Here is a 21,807-nt window from a genome sequence, read left to right as displayed (position 1 = left end):
TTAGGGAACAGAGGAACAGAACAGAAAACACAGTAGAACACAAAAAACAAATCAGTAATAAAACTGTACTTTTCAGACTAACTTATTTATCATAGCTGACAAATGAGATAAAAACCATTATTAGTAGCCACCTGGAATTCACACCAACTTGGCCACAAAACCACAATCATCTACAAAAACATGTTTAAAAGAGTACTCACCACTGAATTATTTCTGTGATTTGGGCTTCCCAATGTGCAACTGATTCTTTCTTGTCTGCTAGATCTTTAACTTCTTCTTCCAACTGCTGGTTGTGTATGCTTAAGTTCTCATACAAAATAGTAAGCTGAAAGATAGTTTTAAGACATGCATGAGTTTTAGGAACAAGAATTCAAGGTGTTCACACAGCTACTGTCAAATATGACTACTCACCACGATTTACCCAAAAATGCTTGTCTTTTTATTATAACAATCCCTTGTGCTCACTGAATTTGGATATCAAGTACTCTGAATTCTCCTGCTGTCTTTGTTTTTCCCTTACATCCTATAGTGAGTTGGTTCTGTGAATATTCTCTACTCGCCTTAAGAATTGCCTATTTCTGTTGGAAATAGCTTTCTTTTTTCTTTTTGTCCCCAAATGTCTTTATGTCATCTTTTCTCTTTTAAAAAAGCTTGTAACTTCAAGCATATACAAAAATGGACAATATAAATGAATTCCCATGACCCCAGTACCCAATTTCAACAAATGATTACTTCAACATCAATCTTGTTTCATTTGCACGCCTGTTCTTTCTTTTTCTTGAGCCTGAGTTTCGCTCTTTTTGCCCATGCTGGAGGGTCATGGCACAATCCGGGCTCACAGCAACCTCCGCCTTCCACATTCAAGCGATTCTCCGGTCTCAGCCTCCCTAGTAGCTGGAATTACAGGTGTGCACCATCACACCCAGTTAACTTTTTGTCTTTTTACTAGAGACAGTTCACCATGTTGGTCAGGCTGGTCTGGAACTCCTGACCTCAGATGATCTGCCTGCCTCAGCCTCCCAAAGTGCTGGGATTACAGGCGTGAGCCACTGTGCCAGGCTGTATGTCTGCTCTCTTATCCCCTCCTCCTATATTATTTGAAAACAAATACTATATATCATACAATGTTATCCATACATATCACTGTGTGTATCTCTAAAAAATAGGAATCTCTCTTTTAAAATGTAACAATAGTATACTGCAAATTTCCTAAGATCACATGGGTAGTAACAGTTCAAGTTTCCACTTATTTCAACATAACAAAAAACTTGTTTGTTAAACTGAATCATGATAGCAATAAGAAAACAAAGCTTAATGGTTTGTCTTTTTTTGTTGTTGTTGTTTTTTGAGACAGGGTTTCGCTCTTATTACCCAGTCTGGAGTGCAATGGCGCAATCTCGGCTCACCGCCACCTCCGCCTCCTGGGTTCAGGCAATTCTCCTGCCTCAGCCTCCTGAGTAGCTGGGATTACAGGCACGCACCACCGTGCCCAGCTAATTTTTTTGTATTTTCAGTAGAGACAGGGTTTCCCCATGTTGACCAGGTTGGTCTCGATCTCTTGACCTCGTGATCCACCCGCCTCGGCCTCCCAAAGTGCCAGGATTACAGGCTTGAGCCACCGCGCCCAGACTTTTTTTTTTTTTTGAGACAGGGTCTCACTGTCATCCAGGCTGGAGTGCAATGGTATGATATCAGCTTATTACAACCTCTACCTCCTGGGCTCAAGTAATCCTCCCACTTCAGCCTCCCAAGTAGCACCCTAATTTTTTTTTTAATTTTTTTGTAGAGATGGGGTTTTGGAATGTGGTCCAAGCTGGTCTCAAACTCCTGGACTCACGCCATCCACCCACCATGGCCTCCCAAACTACTGGAATTACAGGCATGAACCAGCAGGCCCAGCCCAAAGTCTTTCAAGTCTATTTTATGTATAGGTTCCCTGCAACACCTTTATTTTTCTTTTGGCTTGAAGAATGAGGTTGTCCTGCAAAGTTTTCTGCATTGTGAATTTTTGCCTTCATTTCTGGAAGGCATTTTTGCTGTAAATAACATTCTAAGTTGGCAGTTATTTTACTTTAGCACTTTTAAGATGTTCTTTGAATTCCATTTTTAGTTTTTCTGTTGGGAAGTCAGTTTTCAGTTGAACTTTTACTTCTTTGAACATAATGTGTCTTTCTTCTCTGGTTGCTTTTAGAATTTTATGTTGCTTGGTTCTGGCAGCTTTTCTAGGATTTGTCTAAGTGGGGTCTGATTTCTTTTAATTATTTCACTTTTAGGGTTTGTGGTATTTCTTGAATTTGTGGCTAATTGTTTCTCATAGGTTTGGAAAAATTCTGTGCCATAAACACTCTTCAAGTATGGCACTACCACCACCTCTCTCTTCTTGCCTTTTGGGAAACCAACTGTTTGTATGTTATAGCTTTTCATCATATCCTCTATGTCTTACATCCTCTTTTCTATATTTTCTATTCTTTTTAATCCCTGACCACACTTTAGTCTAAAAATTTTTTTTAAAGATATGCAGTCCTTTTCTTTGTTTCTCTCCAATATGTTGTTAAAACATTCTATTATTTTGGTTATTTTTTGCTCCTAGAAATTCTATTTGACAGTTTTGCATAGATTCTAATTGTTCGCTAAAAGTCTTCGTATGTTTACTTTCTTGAACATTATCACACAATTATTTTAAAGTTCACTCAAAAATTTCATTCTGGGAACTCCTGTGGGCCTGTTTCTACTGACTGCCTGGTTTTCATTTTCCCTTTTTTAATTTTGTTTTTGCTGTTGAATTTTTCTCCTGGTTTTAAATGATTTGGTTGTGTTTGCTGATATGCCTAGTAATTTTTTACTGCATGCCTCCCATTATGTATAAAAATTTTAGATAACTTGAGGCTCTGGATAACAGCTTCCTCCAGAGGGTATTTACTTTTACTTTTGGTGGACAATCAGAGTAAAGACAGATCAAGGATTGAAAAACTGAGAGGTTGGGTTTCGGTCACTGAGGACTCATCTTTCTGACTCACCCTTACTCCTAAAATGTAGCCTTTCAATAGGTTCAACTGAAAGTTTGAATTATTTACTAAGGATCCTGTAACTTGATAGACAATGTACTTTCATTTTTCTATCTCCAGCCTTGTAAAACTGTGGACTACCATGTTCAGCTTCCTAGATTCTGAGGTTTTTCTGCTTTCATATCTGCAAATGCCTAAAGAGGAAAAGTGGCACTAAATGTTGGGCTCACTGCTCTGTACTACTCTTCCCTTTAAGATCTTGGTCAGTGAAGTCCTGATTTCCTTGTTATCATTCCAATGACTTCCTACAGATGAATACTGTAAGTGGTATTTGTATAGTATTATTTTTAAAATCCAGCTGTATCACTCTTCTTGGTGAGGGTATGATGTAAGCTAATCTGTCAAAGCAGCAAAACGTTCTTGCTTTAAGTTTTTAGAAAATTCATGAAAAAGGCCAGACGAGGTGGCTCATGTCTATAATCCCAGCACTTTGGGAGGCTGAGGTAGGCAGACCACTTGACGTCAGGAGTTCGAGACCAGCTTGGCTAACATGGTGAAACCCCGTCTCTACTAAAAATAAAAAAATTAGATAGGTGTGGTGACATATGCCTGCAATCCCAGCTACTTGGAAGGCTGAGACAGGAGAATCACTTGAGCACAGGAGGCAGAGGTTGCAACGAGCTGAGATCAGGCCACTGTACTCCAGCCTGGGTGGCAGGGTGAGACTTCATATCAAAAACAAAACAAAACAAAACAAAACAAAACAAAATTCATGAAAAAATATTTGCATACTATTTTATTCAATTTCATAGCTACCTTTCTTTTTTTAAAACTGATAAATGGTCCCATCTGTTATTTATTACTGTTCCTTTCTTCCTTTTTGGTATGTCTGTAGAGATACTCTGTTAGTTTCTTCTTGATTACTAAACTTTCATGAAGGTGAGTTGCTCCCAGAGGATCTATTTATAGGATTTTAGGAATAAAAGAGCCATATGATTGTCAACTTGACTGGGCCACAAGGTGCCTATATATTGGGTCAAACATTATTCTGGGTAGGTCTGTGAGGGTGTCTCTGGATGAGATAACATTTAAATTTGCAGACTAAGATGGCCCTCCCTAATGTGGGTGAGCCCCATGTGATCAACTGAAGGCCTGAGCAGAACAAAAAGGCTGACTGCACCAAGAGTAGGAGGGAACATCAGCTTCTCCTGCCTTCAGACCTGAAATGAGACAGAAGCTTTTCCTGATTGTTAAGCCTGCCAAGCTTTGGGACCGAAAGTACAAAACACACTCTCCTGGGTCTCCAGCTTGCCAAATGCATATCTTGGGACTTGTCAACCTCTATAATCACTTGAGCCAATTCCTTATAATCTTCCGTTGCTCCCAAAACACATAACACATACACCCCACCTCTTCCCTGCATACACACTCACTCTATTGGTTCTGTTTCTCTGTGGAACCCTAACTAACACAGGCCACAACAACGTTCTAAGTCAAGGATTTGCAAATCTTTCCAGTAAAGAACTGGACGTCAAGTATTTTCACCTCTGTGGGCCACATAATATCTTAAATCATCATCATCATCTTTGTAAAAATTGCCATTTAAAAACGTAAAAATCATTTTTAGTATGCGGTTCAGACAAAAACAATCTGGGAGCTAGATTTGGCCAGAGGCCACAGTTTGCCAACTCTCAATTTTAAGTTATTAGGAATTCTACTAATGACTGAGGATTTTATTGGTGTGCATTTTTAACCTATATTTCTGTGCAGAGATAGGCAATTTTGGCACAAATCACAAAGCAAAATTTCATTTCTTCTCCTCTGGCAAAAGCAAACAAACAAAAATTGTTTTATGCATATACAGTTTGTGTGTAATTCCCCATTTAATCCTACATCCAACCTCTGTGTTTTCCCAAAAGGAAATGAGTTCCAGGGAAGCTATCACTGCTAGCACACACTGATTTGCCTACTGCAACCAAGAGATTTAAGTTTTGTACCTCAGGGTGTGCCATTCGGTTCTGAAAATGTAATTTTACCAGTTTTTTTTTTTTTTTTTTTTAATGGTTTTACTGAGGTATAATTTATATAACATAAAATTCACCCATTAAAAGTGCATAGTTGAGTGATTTTTAGCAAATTTAAACAGTTGTATAGTGATTACTACATTCCAGTTTTGGAACACTTCAAATACTCAAGAAATACCCTCATGCTTATTTACAATTGATCTTGGTCTCCAACCTGAATTCTAGGTATCACTGATTTGCTTTCTGTGTTTGTAGTTTTGCATTTTCTGAAATCTTATATCAGTGAAATAACAGAATATGCAGTCTTTTGTATTGGACTTCTTTCACTTATATTACTAAAGTTAAACCACCATAATGTTGCATGTATCTGAAGTTCACTCCTTTTTTTTTTTTTTTGAGACGTAGTTTTGCTCTTGTTACCCAGGCTGGAGTGCAATGGTGCGATCTCGGCTCACCGCAACCTCCGCCTCCTGGGTTCAAGCAATTCTCCTGCCTCCGTCTCCCGAGTAGCTGGGAAACCATGCCCAGCTAATTTTTGTATTTTTAGTAGAGACGGCGTTTCACCTTGTTGACCAGGATGGTCTCAAGCTCTTGACCTCTTGATCCATCCGCCTCGGCCTCCCAAAGTGCTGGGATTATAGGCGTGAGCCACCGCGCTCGGCCTGAAGTTCACTCCTTTTTACTGCTGAGTGGTCTTCTAGTATATGGGTATGGTATACTTTGTTTGTCCACGCACCATTGATAAACATTTGTATTGTTTCCAGTTGTTCACTATTCTGAGAATATCATGCTATGAAAATTCATATATATGTGTTAAAGGGACTATACTTTCAATTCTTTTCAGTAAATAGAACTGTCAGGTTATATATTAATATATGTTTTAACTTTTTGAGAATTTTTAGAACTATTTTCTACAGGGGCTATGCCATTTTATACTTCTATGAGCAGTGTATAAGTTCTAGTTCCCTCATACCTTTGCCAATAGTTGATAAGGTCACTCCAATGGAATTTCTTTATTTATTTATATTATACTTTAAGTTCTGGGGTAAATGTGCAGAACATGCAGGTTTGTTACATAGGTATACATGTGCCATGGTGGTTCTTGAGGGTATACAGCAGTATCTGGCCGATTGTTAAGTGATTTTAAGTGCTGTTTGCCTCATGACAGACATCTTTTCATGTGCTTGTTATTCATGTATCATCTTTTATGAAACGTCTATTCAATTTTGTTACCCATTAAATAACTAAGTTGTTTATATTCTCTTTTGTTGCAGTGTAACGGGTTTTTTTCCTTTTTTTTTTTTTTTTTTTTGAGACAGGGTCAAACTCTGTACAGTGGTGTCATCTAGACCCACTGCAGCCTTGACTTCCTGGGCTAACATAAATCCTCCTGTTTCAGTCTCCCAGACAGCTGGGACTACAGGCATGGGCCACCAAACCCAGCTAATATTTAAATTTTTTTGGTAGAGATAAGGTCCCAGTATATTTCCCAGACTGATCTTGAACCCCTGGGCTCAAGTGATCCTCATGCATCAGACTTCCAAAGTGCTGGGATTATAGGTGTGAACCACCATGCCCAGCATTAAGAGTTCTTTATACAGCATGAATACATGCATTTTTTTTTTCAGATATATTACTTAGAAATATCTCCTCCCCCTCTGTGCATGTCTTTTCATTTTCTTAATGTTTTTTAAATTTTGATGTTCAATTTATCATGAGTTTTCATTCATGCACTGTGCTTTTAATGTCATTATCTTGACATTTTTAACCCCAAATCACAAATATTTTCTTCTATGCTTACCTGTTATACTTCAGATTGTGATCCACTTTGAATTAATTTTTGTATAAGGTATGAGGTAAGAATTCAAGTTCATTTTTTTTTCACATTTGGATATCCAACTGTTCCAGCACTATATGAAAAGATTATCCTTTTTCCATTGAATTGCCTTGGCACTTTTGTAGCAAATCAAGTGACCATAAATGTGTGAGCTTATTTTTAGGTTCTCTATTATGTTTCATTATGCCAGTACTATACACCTTTTTGATTACTGTATATTTATAGCAAGTATTCAAATTACATAATGTTAATCCTCCAACTTCTAGCTTTACTCAAAATATTTGAAATATTCTTGGTCTTTTCTATTCCTCTATAAGTTTAAGGGTAAGCTTGTAAATTTCAACAAAAAGCCTACCAGAATTTTGATAGGGATGTTCCAGAACCTACAGATCAATTTGGGGAGAACTGGTATTCCAACAATGTTGAGGCTTCCAACCATTAACATAGTTTATCTCTCCATTTGTTCAGATATTCCTTAATTTATCTTAGCAGTGTTTTGTAGCTGTCATCTTCCTCTGGTTAACTCCAAGACTTGTGAAATGGTTGTTTTTGACAACTGCATTTGCTTTTTAATATTTTATTTTGAGAGGATTAATCAATCTCTTCATATTAGCATAGTCAGAAGTCCACGAGCTGTTTTTGAGAGTTGCAGATGCAGCAACTTCTCTTCATTAATTCCTGCACTAATATACATTTTGGATTACCATTATTTTTGATAGCCCTTCTACATTTGTGGTTGGAGTTTCAGTTGGAGATTTGCAAGAGAAGGAAAATGCAAACTCTGCACTGCCATATTACAACAGCGATAAGTAGTTTTCAATAGATCGCTTACTTTATTTGGAATTGGTCAGAAAAAAAGTTAATCTTTGCATTATTACCAAATAAAAGCATGGATTCTCAAGCCTGACTACCTGTACTGAAATCCTAATTCTATTCTTGTGATTGAGAAAGTAGTTTCACCCTTCTTTGACTTAGTTTCCTGATCCATAAAACGGCAAGAACAGAAGGGTATACCTTAGAGAGTTATTGTGAGAATTAAATGAGTTTTATGAAGTAACTCAGAAGACAACCTGCACACAGTAAATTTTAAGTATTAGTTCATTTTTCATGTTTGAAAATGTTTCACTATTTGTACACTGACATATCTGACTTATAATAAGACTCACAGGCATATGAAAAAAATGCTCTCATAACATTTTAAGTGAAAAGACAGATTAGTAAGTAGATTGTATACATGACTGCAATTATGTAATAAATAAGGATATAGGCAAAACCTGGAAAGGAACATAGAAAATTAAGATACCTGTTCTGTGGTGACAAGATTATGGGGAACTTTCATGTTAAGTATTTTCCACATTTTTTGGAATTTTTTTGGAAATAACATTTTTAAAACATACAAATTATAACTTTTCTTAATTAATTTTACTCACTGGCATAAATGGCTAACTTTAAAAAATGTGTTAAGAGATTGGACAAGAAAAAAATATATACATATATAGACACACACACACACTTTGTTTTTGAGAAGTATTCTCACTCTGTCGCCTAGTCTGAAGTGCAGTGGTGTGATCTCAGCTCACTGCTACCTCTGCCTCCCGGGTTCAAGTGATTCTCCTTCCTCAGCCTCCTGAGTAGCTGGACTACAGGCATGTGCCACCAGACCGGTTTAATTTTTATATTTTTAGTAGAGATAGGGTTTCTCCATGTTGGCCAGGCTGATTTTGAACTCCCAATCTCAGGAGATCTGCTCACCTTGGTCTCCTGAAGTGCTGGGATTAGAGGCGTGAGCCACCATGCCTGGCCTGCAATGAATTATCTTTTAATAAAAAGTAGGGCTTATAAGACTTATACAAATGTCATCTAATTATTAAAAATTTCTTTAAATGTTTTCATTTTTGGAATTTAAAAGTGTGAAAATCTATTAATATATATCTTTCAAAATTAACCTAATAATTGCTTTTTGACTTCTATATCTACAATTCTGTCAAGAAGAAATCTAGTCCGCTTCAAGCTAGTTCTCAATGGAATAGTTGGTGTAGCAATGGCAAATGCTTCTGTGGTTATCCTTGGGGAAAAGACACACTTCAAACCAAATTGAAAAATGAAAAAATGGAAAGTGAAGATGTACAGTGAAGTTGAATTTATCTTTACTGAGATGGACTGAGAATTAAAAAGGGGGAGGAAGACTGAGAATTAAGAAGAGAGAGAAGGAAAAATTGAATAAAAGTTTGAGAAACAGAGCAGAGGTTCAAATGGAAATACAGATAACGGATTTCCCCCATTTCTCCAGGAATAAATCAAGGAGGCTTCACTTTGTATACTAAACCTAAGTATGTCCCTTTCTCATGGATGTATTAGACTGCAACACAATTGTAATTAAATGAGAATATTTGAAATATTCTCTCTAAATAGATATTTTGGATAAACTCAGCAGAAAACGTATGGCTAACAAGAAATTAAACCAATAATTGAATGTAAAAATTTGATCTACATTCAATTTGATTATTTTCCAATAAAATTTTTCTTAAAATGTAATAACATGTTTTAGTAGGTAGTTTGCTTAGAAATTATACATAAAGTGGCTTTATAGAGTTTAGTTTCTTTTTTTTTTAACCCCAAGGTAACTCAACGGATTTTTAAAATTCTGTCTTATAGGGTAAAAGGACATTAAATTTTTAAATCAAATTAGTCAACACACAAAATTACAATTATCTGACCTGCTTGGATAAAGTTCAAATACTGGTAGTCCTATTTCAGTGGAAATAACTGTTACACAATAAAGTTCATGCACTATTCATGGCTTTAAAAATAAGTTTTTATTACTTACCAGTCAGCCACTTTCTACAATATTTGTATATGTTAGCTTTATAAGACTTGATGGAGAGTATTCTTTCTCAAGTAGTTTTCAACTAGACAGTCATTTTTTTAACGGCTTAGAAAACAAGCAGTCATTTAAAAATGTTTTAAATACTTATTTAGCATTTTAAATGCTAAATAATCATGGTAAAAATAGAGAAGTACAGAGCTATATGAAAAACAAAAAGGAAGAGTCTCTATTTTACAAGTCATGGTCTTTCAGTCTATTACTGAAATAACTAATAATTGAACATATTTTTATTGGCAGAAAATGCAATTATCCAGCCTTTCTTATTTAAATGTAGTAAGTAGAATTATTAAAAATTCTGGGCTGGGCATAGTGGCTCACAACGCCAGGCAAGGTGGGTCATGCCTATAATCTTAGCACTTTGGGAGGCAGAGGCAAGCAGATTGATTGAGGTCAGAGTTCTAGACCAGCTCGGCTAACACAGTGAAATCCTGTTTCTACTAAAAATATAAACATTAGCCAGGTGTGGTGGTGTGCACCTGTAGTCCCAGCTACTCAGGAGGCCGAGGCAGGAGAACTGTTTGAACCTAGGAGGCAGAGGTTACAGTGGGTGGAGACTGTGCCACTGCACTCCAGCCTGGGCAAGAGAGCGAGACTGTATCAAAACAAACTTCTGGTTAATATTAGGATTTTTACAACTGCTTGTTAGGAATTAGCACAAGAAATGCAGAATGATGGCAATTTCAGATACTAAGTGGAAAAATAATTCCTTTAAGTATTTGAGATTTTGTTCATGGATATGCCTACCTCTCAGTTCAATACGTGATTCTGTATTCAAGCTAGAAATTAGGCTGAGGTGGTTTCTTTAGATTATCACCTACCCCTGGTATCATTTCTAGCCATTATGAGCTCTCCTTTGTGACCATGGACCAGCTGTTACAATTTCTCCAAGTTTGGCCTAATTATCCCTGTTCCTGCCAAGGGCCAGCCTTAACTTGGCCTGAACTTACCCATCCAACACAGGGTAATTATGAATATATGAAAGAAAAGACTAAGAAAGAGGAAAAAATGGTGATATGACTTCAGTGTTGGTCTCCTCCAAATCTCAGGTTGAAATGTGATTCTCAATGTTGGATGTGGGGCCTGGTGGGAGGTGACTGGATCATGGGGGCAGGCTGTTCATGAATCGTTTAGCACCATCCCCTTGATGGTAAGTGAGTTCTCAGTGAGATCTGGTTGTTCAAAAGTGTTTGCACCTCCCCTGTCTCTCCTGTGCCCTTTCACCTTTTGCCATGATTAAAAGCTTCCTGAGACTCTCACCAGAAGCAGATGCTGACACCACACTTCCTGTATGGCCTGCAGAACCATAAGCTAAAATAAATTCATTTTCTTTGTAAATTATCCAGTCTCGGGTATTCCTTTAGAGCAACCCAAAAAAAGACTAATAAGAATGGAATGTGAAAAAGTAACAGAGGCTCCAAAAAAAATGGGACAAAGCATAAAAAAAGATAAGCAAAACTGTCTCTTCAGAAGACTCCTATCAGATTGTTGTAACAAAGAATTGTGTATATCATATAAGCAACATAACTCATGAGAAAGACTATCAAACAAAAATATAAAGCTATACCCACAATTGCTATCAGTGTTGAACATGTAGCATATACTCAATTAATATGAGAAGAAATCACTCACCTTATCAAGTTCACTTGTCAGCTTTTTATTTTCTTCAGTTAACAACACTTTTTCTCGTTCATACTGTTGTTTGAACTCACTTTCAAATTCTTCCCTTTCGCTTTGACTAACACAATTCAAAACACAAAAGGAAAAAAAGAGAATTAAAGGTTAACTGGAAACTTGAATCATTTTTCCAATAATCATATAAAACATAAATGTCAGATTGAACTGCAGAAATACTGTCCCCATAGAATATAGCTTGATTATATGCAATGACAGGCCTGGTGAAAGCACTTTCCAGGAATTTATATTATGATAATACTGATTTGTTTATTGATTCATTTAACAAATATTTATGGAGTGCTTACTAGCTGCCAAGGAATTATTGTAGGTCTTGACAGCTACTACTGTCATGGAGCTTATATTCTGGTAGAGGCAGACTGCCAATGAACAGTGAGTAAAATGAAATAATTTCAGATAAGTTCTACATTTTATATATATATGTGTGTGTGTGTGTGTGTATATATATGTGGTAATGCAATAAATAGTATTTGGTTGGCAGAGGGTGGCTACTTTAGATTATATATAGTCAGAGAAGGTCTCATCAAGGTTGATAAAGTACCAAAATGAAAATAATAATTGCCATCTGCTTCACATTCATCTTGTTCTATCCAAAGGCAAATTAGTTTGAGACCAAATTAGACAATTTTCTTTGTGTATTTCCACCACAGTATTCTTACAAAATACAAAGTTGCTAAGCCCTTATTTAATATTAGGCCAGAGTCAATTTCTAGTGTTATCAATTTGATTAATAATATTCCAAACATTTTGTTCATAATTAGCATTTATATCTGGGTTCAGAAATTTAAATAATTTCGGTTTTATAGAAAAGTTACAAGAATAGTACAAAGAATTCCTGTATCCTCTTAACTCAGATTCCCCAATTATTAATATTTTACTACATTTTCTCCATTACTGTGTATGTACTGATTTCATTAGCGTTCCTCAGAACCACTGAGAAGCAGCTAGCTGCAGATATTGTGCCTTATTCCCCGTAAATACCCCAGTTTATATCTCTCAAAGTCCAAGGACACTCTGCCATATCCACTAAGCAATCCTCTCAATTTAAAAACATCAGTATTACTAGAATCAACATTACTTGAACACTACCATCTGAATTCACAGACCCAATTCAAGTTATCCCAAGTGTCTCCTTTTCTTATGTAGTCCAGGATCCAACTGAGAAACATGAGTTGCATTTAGTAGTCATGTCTCTACATTTCCTTTGGTCTAGAACAGTTCTTCAGTCTTCCCTCTCTTACAACAGTTTTATAAAGGTATAGGTCTCTAATTGTGTACAGTAACACTCAACCTGGGACCATCTGAGGTTTATGACTATTCTCAAAGAATTCATTTTTGGCTGGAATGCTGCAAGAACAATGTTTCTTGGTGGATCCCATCAGAAGGTGTAAAATGATCTGCACAACATTGACCAAACCTCTTAGGCTAAGAGTGTGGATTCAGAATGAGTAGAGCCCCCGAGAAAGAAAAGAAACTTTTTATTTGAGAAATGTGAAACCCATTAAATTAGTAGGGCCCGAAAGGCAATGAAATGTGACTACAGTAACATTTCATTCCCCCACTTGAGTTATCTATCAGCAATGTGAACTCCAGAGTGAGTGTCACTAATAGCTATAAATTAACCCAACAATGCCGTATTCTGGACACCATAACTCATACCCTACAGTTCAATAATGTACAGCCAATCGTTAACCAATGTTATTTCTGCAAACCAATGAGAATTCCTGACAAAAGATTTTTGTACTTCCCCCCCTCCTGATTTATCTCTCTTTAAAAACATGACCCTCTTTTTTGTTCTCTGGAGTACTTCTTTGTGTTTCCTGAGCTGCAGTCCTTAACCTTGGCCCAAATAAACTCTATATTAATTTTGCCTCAGTTTCTGTCTTTTGGACATATTGGAACCTTTGGGCAGCAAAAGACAGTGCTGAGAACTCTGAACCCTCATATCCCTTCAAACTCTGCAGGTAGAAGCAATCTCATCCCTCTCCCCACAGCAGCTATAACCTGAGGCAACCACCATTTTTTTTTTTTTTTTTGCATAAATCATTCATTAACTTCACCTGAAACAGTTACCTCAAAAGGGGAGGCCAAGTACCTTTAACACCTGCCTAATCACTTGTCATCGTCTTCAGGCCTAAGATGACAGTTAAGATCACAGCAGAGACTAGATATAAAAGCAATGAAGGTGTTAAAGGATTTGGCCAATTTATATTGGAAGGAGTATGGGTAGCATATAGAAATGAACTCTAAGAGCTGAAAAAGAAAATAAATCTGAGGAATGTGAGACCATTTAAACTATCTGGCCCAGAGAGGTATTTAAAATGTGAGAGCAGTTACCATCTCACTCCCACCTTGAGCTAAATAATCACCTCTTGAGGCCACTTGCTATGTGGGCTCTAAACTGATGACAAGTATGTCATAAAATGCCATACACTGGACAACCGTGACTCATACTCTATAGCTGAACAATGAATAGCCAATCACTAATCAATTTTATTTTGTAAACCAATGAAAATTTCTGTCAAGCAACTTGGTATCAGCCCAGTTCCTGTCTCCCTTTGCCTTTAAAAACCTATTTGTAACAAAAACCTAATGTAGCATTCCTCAAGGTAATCTGGAAGTATGTCCCTGGCAGCTGTCCTCACTTTGGCTCAAGCAAACTCTTTAAATATATCCTGTGCCTCAGCTTCCTCCTTCAGGTCAGCAGGATGTTACTCCAAGGTGGATAAATAAAAAAATTAAATACAGGTAAATTTATCAAATGCACATACTCATCTAGGATTTGTGGTTTAATGTGTTGACTAAATATTCAGATGTAGTTTTTCACTACTAGGCTGAGTAACTAAAGCTTTGACTTTGGACCCAAAAGTGGCCTAGAGACAATTAGTTCGAGATATGTAACTTACCTGGCATAAAGACTCTACTGGCTTAGGGAGATGAGAATGTTAGAGTGGACCTATTATGTGCAACCTGTTCAGCCACCCACAAAGCCACCCGCTTCAGAACACCCAGAAAGCACTCCTTTCACCAAGGCATTAATAAATACATTAGTGAGAGGGCACGCTAGCAGCCTGGAGAAACACTAATGGTAGATGTCCTCAGATGACAGTCTGCAAATGACAGCGGAAAATGCCAGAATGGAATTGTACTGCCTGATTTAATTGAAAATAACAGTATTCCAGATTGGCTGTCGTACCATCTGCTTTATTTACTTACAGCCTGATGCTTCCAAATCCCTTAAAAATCCATTTCCCTTAAAAATCACACTCATTTAATTCTAATGAATTCAATGAATGTATGCTTAATAACACCTATTTGTGTTTCATTTGGAAATCTGAGGAAAACATCTGTGATTTGTAGACTTCCTGTGCTCACCTTATTTGACTATGTATAATAATTAAATAAGGTGAAACAAGGAGGTCAGAAAAAGAGGAGGATATATGAACCACAAAATGATTCCTTGTTCTCAACTCTAGACTGTATTAAAAGTTCAATTAAATTTCCAACAGTTCTATCAGTATTTCAGCCCTTCCTTCTTACATCTACTTACATACACATTTACTATTTTAATATTACAAAGCTTACTTAAAGTGACAGTTCTATGCGGCATGACTTATTTACCCTCAGAAGTAAACATAGTTTTAATAAAATTTAAAACAATCTTTTAAGGGAAAAAGGAGAATAAGGTTTTTTGTTTGTTTGTTTGCTGTCGAGACAGAGTCTCACTCTGTAGCCCAGGGGTGCGATCTCAGATCTCTGCAACCTCTGCCTCCCAGGTTCAAGCAATTCTCCAGCTGTAGCTGTGGGACTACAGGCATGCGCCACTGCATCTGGCTAATTTTTGTATTTTTAGAAGAGATGGGGTTTTCCAATATTGACCAGGCTGGTCTCGAACTCCTGACCTCAGGTGATCCGCCCGCCTTGGCCTCCCAAAATGCTGGGATTACACACGTGAGCCACTATGCCCTAGCCAGGAATAAGTTTTTGAGGACTATATTATTATGTGACAAACAGGCTTATATCTATAGCAATTTGGTAGATGCTACAGGATGTTAGCAATAAATGAAATTCCATGTGGATCTGTTCTGGGTAATTTTATATGACTGCTTTCAGGTGAACAAAGAATATAAGTAATGGTTGATGTTAAAAGTGTAATCTTAAAAATCTCCTACATAACATTACTGAAGAGAAATTATAATTTAAATGACACATTTAAGGAAAATAAACCATCTTCCATATCCAATCAAATGTATCACATCACTATTATCTATAGACAAATGTTAAATTTAGTTATGTTTAGGAACCTTTTCTCCTGACACAGAAGCAACTTCAATAACAAAATACAAAAAAAACTGCAAAGACTTTCAGAAAAATATGTACACAAATAGAGTAAAATTTTCATGTAAGACCACTCTTTTTCCTGTAAGCATTAAACAAGCTTAAGTCTATACCACATTAAAAACAGGCAAACAAACTCTCCCCATACCCTGTGTCACAATTCATTTCCTATTTTCCTTGTCTTCCCATCTGCTGGTAAGTATCTTGAAGCAGTTTCTGGAACCACTTTTTCATCACTTTGGTGCTCCCCACCACACCAAAATCTGGCTTCTGCCTCCACCATCTCAAGAAAGCTGCTCTCTCAAAACAACACTGGCCAGACTGTGATTACATCTAATCTGCTGGCTGCGTTAACAGTGTTGTCCATTCTTGCTCTCCTGATACGCTGCTGGCTTTGACTTCAGGGATCCTATGCCTCCTAGTTTTCAGTCTACACTCCTAGATTCTTTTCAGCTGCCTTTGTGACTCTTCTGTCCTTCCTGTAAATACCAATGCTCCTCAGTGTTGTCTTAGGTGCTGTCTCTTCTCTCTACAGATGCTGCCTGACACGGCCTGGTTTTAATTATGCATTCAGCAGATGATCTCTGAATCTACCTTTGAAGCTTTTGTGGCCTTCAAACTGCTGACTTGACATCTCCACAAAAACGTCTCCCACTGCTAGTTCAATGTGCCCAACTCAACAAGAGAGCTCAACACATAAACAAGTTCCCATCACCCCTATCTAGCTTTACCTATGCCCATAAACTCTACTTTCTCTTCTGATAGGTTAAAAAAAAAAAACAGAATTGAATAGGCCAATCCCTTCATTATGAACATCCTCAAGTACTTTGCTCTAGTACCTTCCTCCTCCCTGCTGTCCCCCATCATCTATGAGATAATTTCTATCATATTACAAGCATGCTCTTATTTCTTCTATTAAAACACACACACACACACACACACACAGGAAAACAGTAAAGAGCAAAATAACTTCGAGATAGATTTTTCCTCTAGCTATTACCTGATTTCACTGCTTGCTTGTGTGGTAATTCCAAGTAACAATAGTTTTACCTGTATGTTCTGTCTCCAACTGCTCTCCTTTCAATCTCTTTTGATCCTACTGTGGGGTCTCTACCCTGGTTTTTCCACTAAAATTGTTCTTATCAAAGTCATCAATGACCTTCATATTGCTAAACTCAAATGCCATTATTTAGTCCTTACCTCACTTGATTTAGAACTCATTTTATTTGACATGTTGATAGACTTTATATACTTCCTTCACTTGGTTTCCAGTGTTACTGTAGGCAGTCAGGCAGACATAAGCAGGACGGTAAAGACCCCCTCCCTACAACCCCTCAACCAGGAATGTCCAGCAACTATCAGGTGATGGTCAGGTGGTTGTTAAACTGTCTAAAATAATTGGTCACACCTGGTGCCAGGAAAAGGCAGTCTCCCAGTAGATAGACATGCCTGAAACTGGTCATCAGCAGCTTCCCAATAAGATTCAGGAGTCAGGCAAGCGGGCTCAAGCATACACACTAAGAAGCAAAATAGTGGAGTTAACTGGTGGCATATGACCTTCTTCAGGAGCACATGACTGCTAAGGGAAGAATGCCTCAAGTGAGCACGTGTACAACTTCAGTAAGCACACTGTGCATGCAGCCCCTCCCAAGTGCTGATAGGTCACTGGGCATGCAGACAGCCCACCCCAAGGGAAGAATCAGAGAGGGGATGCAACCCCACAGAAGCATGCCAACGAATAAAACACCAAGTCAAAGGTTAAACCATGCACTTGAATCTCAAGTCACCCACTTGGCCCAATTCCCAGTGTACTCTCCTTCCTTTTATTCCTGTAATAAAACTTTTTGGCAAACTTTCATTCTTGTTCTAAAACTTGTCTAGGTCTTTCTCTGTCTTATGCTCCTTGGTCAAATTCTTTATTCTGAGGAGGCAAGAACTGAAGTTGCTGCAAACACATATGGATTCACCACTGTTAACATCAGGACACTAAATTTGCCTGTTTTTATCCTGTCATTCTCACTGCCCTTTCTCTATCCACGTTGCCAGTTCCTCCTCATCTCTCTACTTCTAAAAATTAGAGTACCCGAAGGCTCAGTTCTAGGAAATTTTTTTCTATCTATACCCATTCACTAAGTGTTTTCATACAGTCTCAGAGCTTTAAATGTCATGGACTTCCATGATAAACGTTCCCAGGATTTTACCACCAGCCCCAAAATCCAGGCTGGTCTATACATCAGCCTATTTGACATCTCCAACTGAATGTCTAATAAGCATCTCAACAGGAACTCTTTAAAATGAATTGTTTATGAAACTCATATTGGAGGAAAAAATGTGCCCTTGATAATACTCAATTCCAAACTTGCCTCTCCTGTAGTCTTCCTCTCTAGTAATATATTCTCCCAACTGCTTGGACCAAAAGCCTTGGTATCATCCTTGGGTCTTCTTTTTTCTCCCTCATCCCATATCTAGTCCATCAATACATGACTATCTTCACCTTTAAAAACCATTAAAATTCAAACTCTTCTTATCCCTTATCTATCCTAGACCAAAGCCACTGTCATCTTCTGCTTGGAATACTTCAATCATCTTCTAAGTGGTCTCATTGCTTTTGCTCTTACCTAATTCAGACTACTCTTAACCTAGTAGTCAGAGTGATCCTGTTAAAACACAAATCAGGACTTGTCACTTTTCTGCTCAGAATCCTACAATACAGTCATGTATTGAGTAATGACATTTTAATCAACTATGGACTGCCATTAATTGTGGACTAATTAGTCCACAACTGCATACATTTTTCAACTTTATTATAATGTTATGGGAATACCATATATACAACAGTGTTCCCATAAGATTATAACAGAGTTGAAAAATTCCTTTCACCTAGTGATATTGTAACTGTCTTATGACAGTAAATGTAAAGCATTACTCACGTGTTATGCGGTGATGTCAGTTGTAAACAAATCTACTGTGCTGCCAGCAGTATAAAAGTATAGCATATACAATTATGTACAGTATATAATACTTGATAATAATAAATGACTGTGTTACTGGTATACATATTTACTATACTTCTTATCATTATTTTAGAGTGTACGTCTTCTACTTAATATTTTTTTTAAAGTTAACTGTAAAACAACCACAGGTAGGCCCTTCAGGAAGTATTCCCGAAGATGGCATTACTGTCATAGGAAATGACAATTCCATATGTGTAACCGCCCCTGAAGACCTTCTAGTTGTGACTCGCCCAGACCAACTTCCAGTTCTGTAAGCTTCATTCATGGTAAGTGCCCTATACAAGAGTGCCTTCTTTTTGTCTTTAATCTTGTATACCATATTTTTACTGAACCTTTTCTATATTTAGATATGTTTAGATACACAAATACCATTGTATTAAAATTGACTACAGTATTCAGTAACATGCTACACAGGTTTACTACTGAGGAGCAATAGGTTACACCATATAGCCTAGGTGTGTAGAAGGCTATACCATCAAGGTTTGTGTAAGTATACTTTATGGTGTTTGCACAATGGCAAAATCACCTAACAATACCTTTCTCAAAACACATCCCTGGTGTTAAGTGATGCATGACTGTAATTCCCTGCAATAGTTTTACCCAGAATAAGAAACTATACATCCACGAAATATGACTTACAAGGCTTTACATGACATGGCCCCTGTTACCTCTCTCACTTGTCTCTACTATTCTTCTCCCTTTATTCTACTTGAGCCACGCTGCCCTCCTCACTATTTTGTAAAAAACTTATTCTTCTCCATGTAGAATGCTCTTCTCATGTATCTCTTCCTTTTTTAGTTTTTAACTGAGAAATCAATCACCTTCTCAGCATAATTTTCCCTGGCTAACCCGTATTTATGTAATTTAATCCTCCCCAAATGCTTCATAGCCCCTATTCTCTGTTAAATTTTTTTGTGTTTATCATTTATCATTATCTAATATATTTTGTTTTATTTATAGAAAGGTCTATAGGACAGGAATCTTTTTTCATTGCTATTTTCTTTTGTACCAGTGCCTACAACAGTACATCAGACATACTAGGTTAAAAAATATTACTGAATGAATAAATGCACCAAATTGAATGAACTCGGGCTTCCAATATAAATTGAGAATGACAATAACATATATTCATTTGCCTGAAATCTAGAAAGCTGAGTATAACTGGTCATTTCTCTGGCTCTCTCATTTCTCACTGATGCTTATTATGTTCTCCAGGCTCTATCTTCTCACTAGATGGAATCCACTCACTTCTCTCCATCTTCACCATCACCACTTGAGGCCCACACCTCATCTCTTGCAGCTGCTCCTCCCAGTTCACTCTCCACAGAGTAGCAAGAGTGGTTATTAAAAAATGTAAATATAATCATGTCACTTTCCTTCCATGACATGAGGATAACGTGCAAATGCCCTGTACTCTGTCATATTTTGCCTCTATTTTACTTTCCAGCCTCACTTCTCACCACTCCCATCTTTCTATTTATGGTTCAGTCACAGTAAACAACTTTCATTTTCTGAATGTGGCATGTCCCCCTTTTCCTTTAGATTTTAGCACATTCTGCCTGGACACTCCTTCCCAGCTACTTCTTTCTTACGAATTATATCTCAGCTTAGAAGTGTTTTTTGTTTTGTTTTGTTTTATTTTGGTAGAGACAGGGGTTCACTAGGTTGCCTAGGCTGAACTTGAACTCTGGGCTCAATTGAGCCTCCCGCCTCAGCCTTCTTAACCAGCTCAGACTACAGGTATGTGTGCCATCATACCCAGCTAGAAGTAATTTTTTTCAGAGAGCCTAGATGTACTAAAGTTATCTTTTGAGCCCTCCCTATATGTGCTCCTATACTTATCATCCCATTCGCTTTTCTATCATGCTGTATTATAATTTTCCATTTGCCAATCTTGACTTTGGTCTCCTTTAGTCTAGGATATGTTTATTGCCTATGTATCTCCAATGCTTATATAACAGGTACTCAATAATTACTGTATAGTAAGTAATGTGATTCTTACCTTTCTCTCCTGGTTTTTTCCAATTTGTCTTTTAAAATCATAATTTCTTTGTTGAGAGCAAGTTGCTGACCTTCTGAATCATGCAGTTCTTTCTTAAGATTTTTTATTTCATTTGCATGTATTCCTTCTCTTTTAGATAATTCTTCTTCATAAAAAATACTTTTCTTTTCCAAATCAGTCTTTAGTTTGGTTATCTCTTGCTGATGTTCTATGCTGCATACTCCTGGTGAGTAACTAATTTGTTTTTGCTATAAAAGTAATAACAAAAGACTAGTTCAGCTACAAGAATAACAAAATTTCAAATAACTTCTTCCTATGAGTATTTATATAACTGTATTTTTTTGTACATCCTAATAAAAATTAAATTCTATATTAAGTCTACCAACTTTTTGTTTGACATATATTGCAAATATTTTTCTCAGTTTACATTCCTTAATAGTCTTTGTTATTATTTTTTAAAAGTCTTCTTCACACAAAGATTAAATATTTATTCATATTTTTGGCTGGGACTTACATGATTTCTTGCTTTACATTTAAATTTCTAATTTATTTAGAATTATTGTTGGTGTATGGAGTGAGAGAAAAATTTAACTGCATCCTAAATCTGATGAAGAACTGATCAAAAGTTTTAAGCACATCTGTGTCTCAAAAAAATTAAAATGGGCAAAGAAGTGGTAGAGTAAAATGTACAAAAATAAAGACAGAAAGCTTTTGCAATAGTCCCATGAGAAAGGTCACAGGTCTAAACTAACATATCCTTCGTGTCTACACTAGAAAAAAAATGGTAGTTCTCCTCACTTTTAGGTAAGATAAAGAAGGAGAAGAAACTGTGTTGAAATCTACCTTTTTAGAAATAAGGCTGAAATATCCTCTCAGTAATAAGAAAGAAAAGAAAATACAAAGTCCAAAGATTCTTCCAGGTACTGCCTAAAGGGTAAACAGAAAATACAGACTACAGATTATGACCATAAGATTTCCTAAGCTTTGTAATTTTCCAAAGGTCGTTAA

General features: G+C 36.9%; 1 protein-coding gene across 34 annotated transcripts in view; it reads right to left on the bottom strand.

Annotated features, from left to right (window-relative positions):
- CDC42BPA (CDC42 binding protein kinase alpha) overlaps nucleotides 1–21,807 on the bottom strand; it is a 327,482-nt gene that overhangs the window by 88,912 nt on the left and 216,763 nt on the right. For all 34 annotated transcript variants that reach the window (XM_017966458.4, XM_078356686.1, XM_078356692.1 and 31 more), the window contains 3 exons: nucleotides 20,800–21,047; nucleotides 11,383–11,488; nucleotides 201–325 (listed from right to left, as the gene is read on the bottom strand). In XM_017966458.4, coding sequence (XP_017821947.3) covers nucleotides 201–325; nucleotides 11,383–11,488; nucleotides 20,800–21,047 — 479 coding nt within the window. The remainder of the gene's footprint in view (nucleotides 1–200; nucleotides 326–11,382; nucleotides 11,489–20,799; nucleotides 21,048–21,807) is intronic.

The sequence above is a fragment of the Callithrix jacchus genome, chromosome 19, assembly GCF_049354715.1.
Source record: "Callithrix jacchus isolate 240 chromosome 19, calJac240_pri, whole genome shotgun sequence".
Classification (NCBI taxonomy): Eukaryota; Metazoa; Chordata; class Mammalia; order Primates; family Cebidae; genus Callithrix; species Callithrix jacchus.
This window is presented reverse-complemented; position numbering and strand designations above follow the sequence as displayed.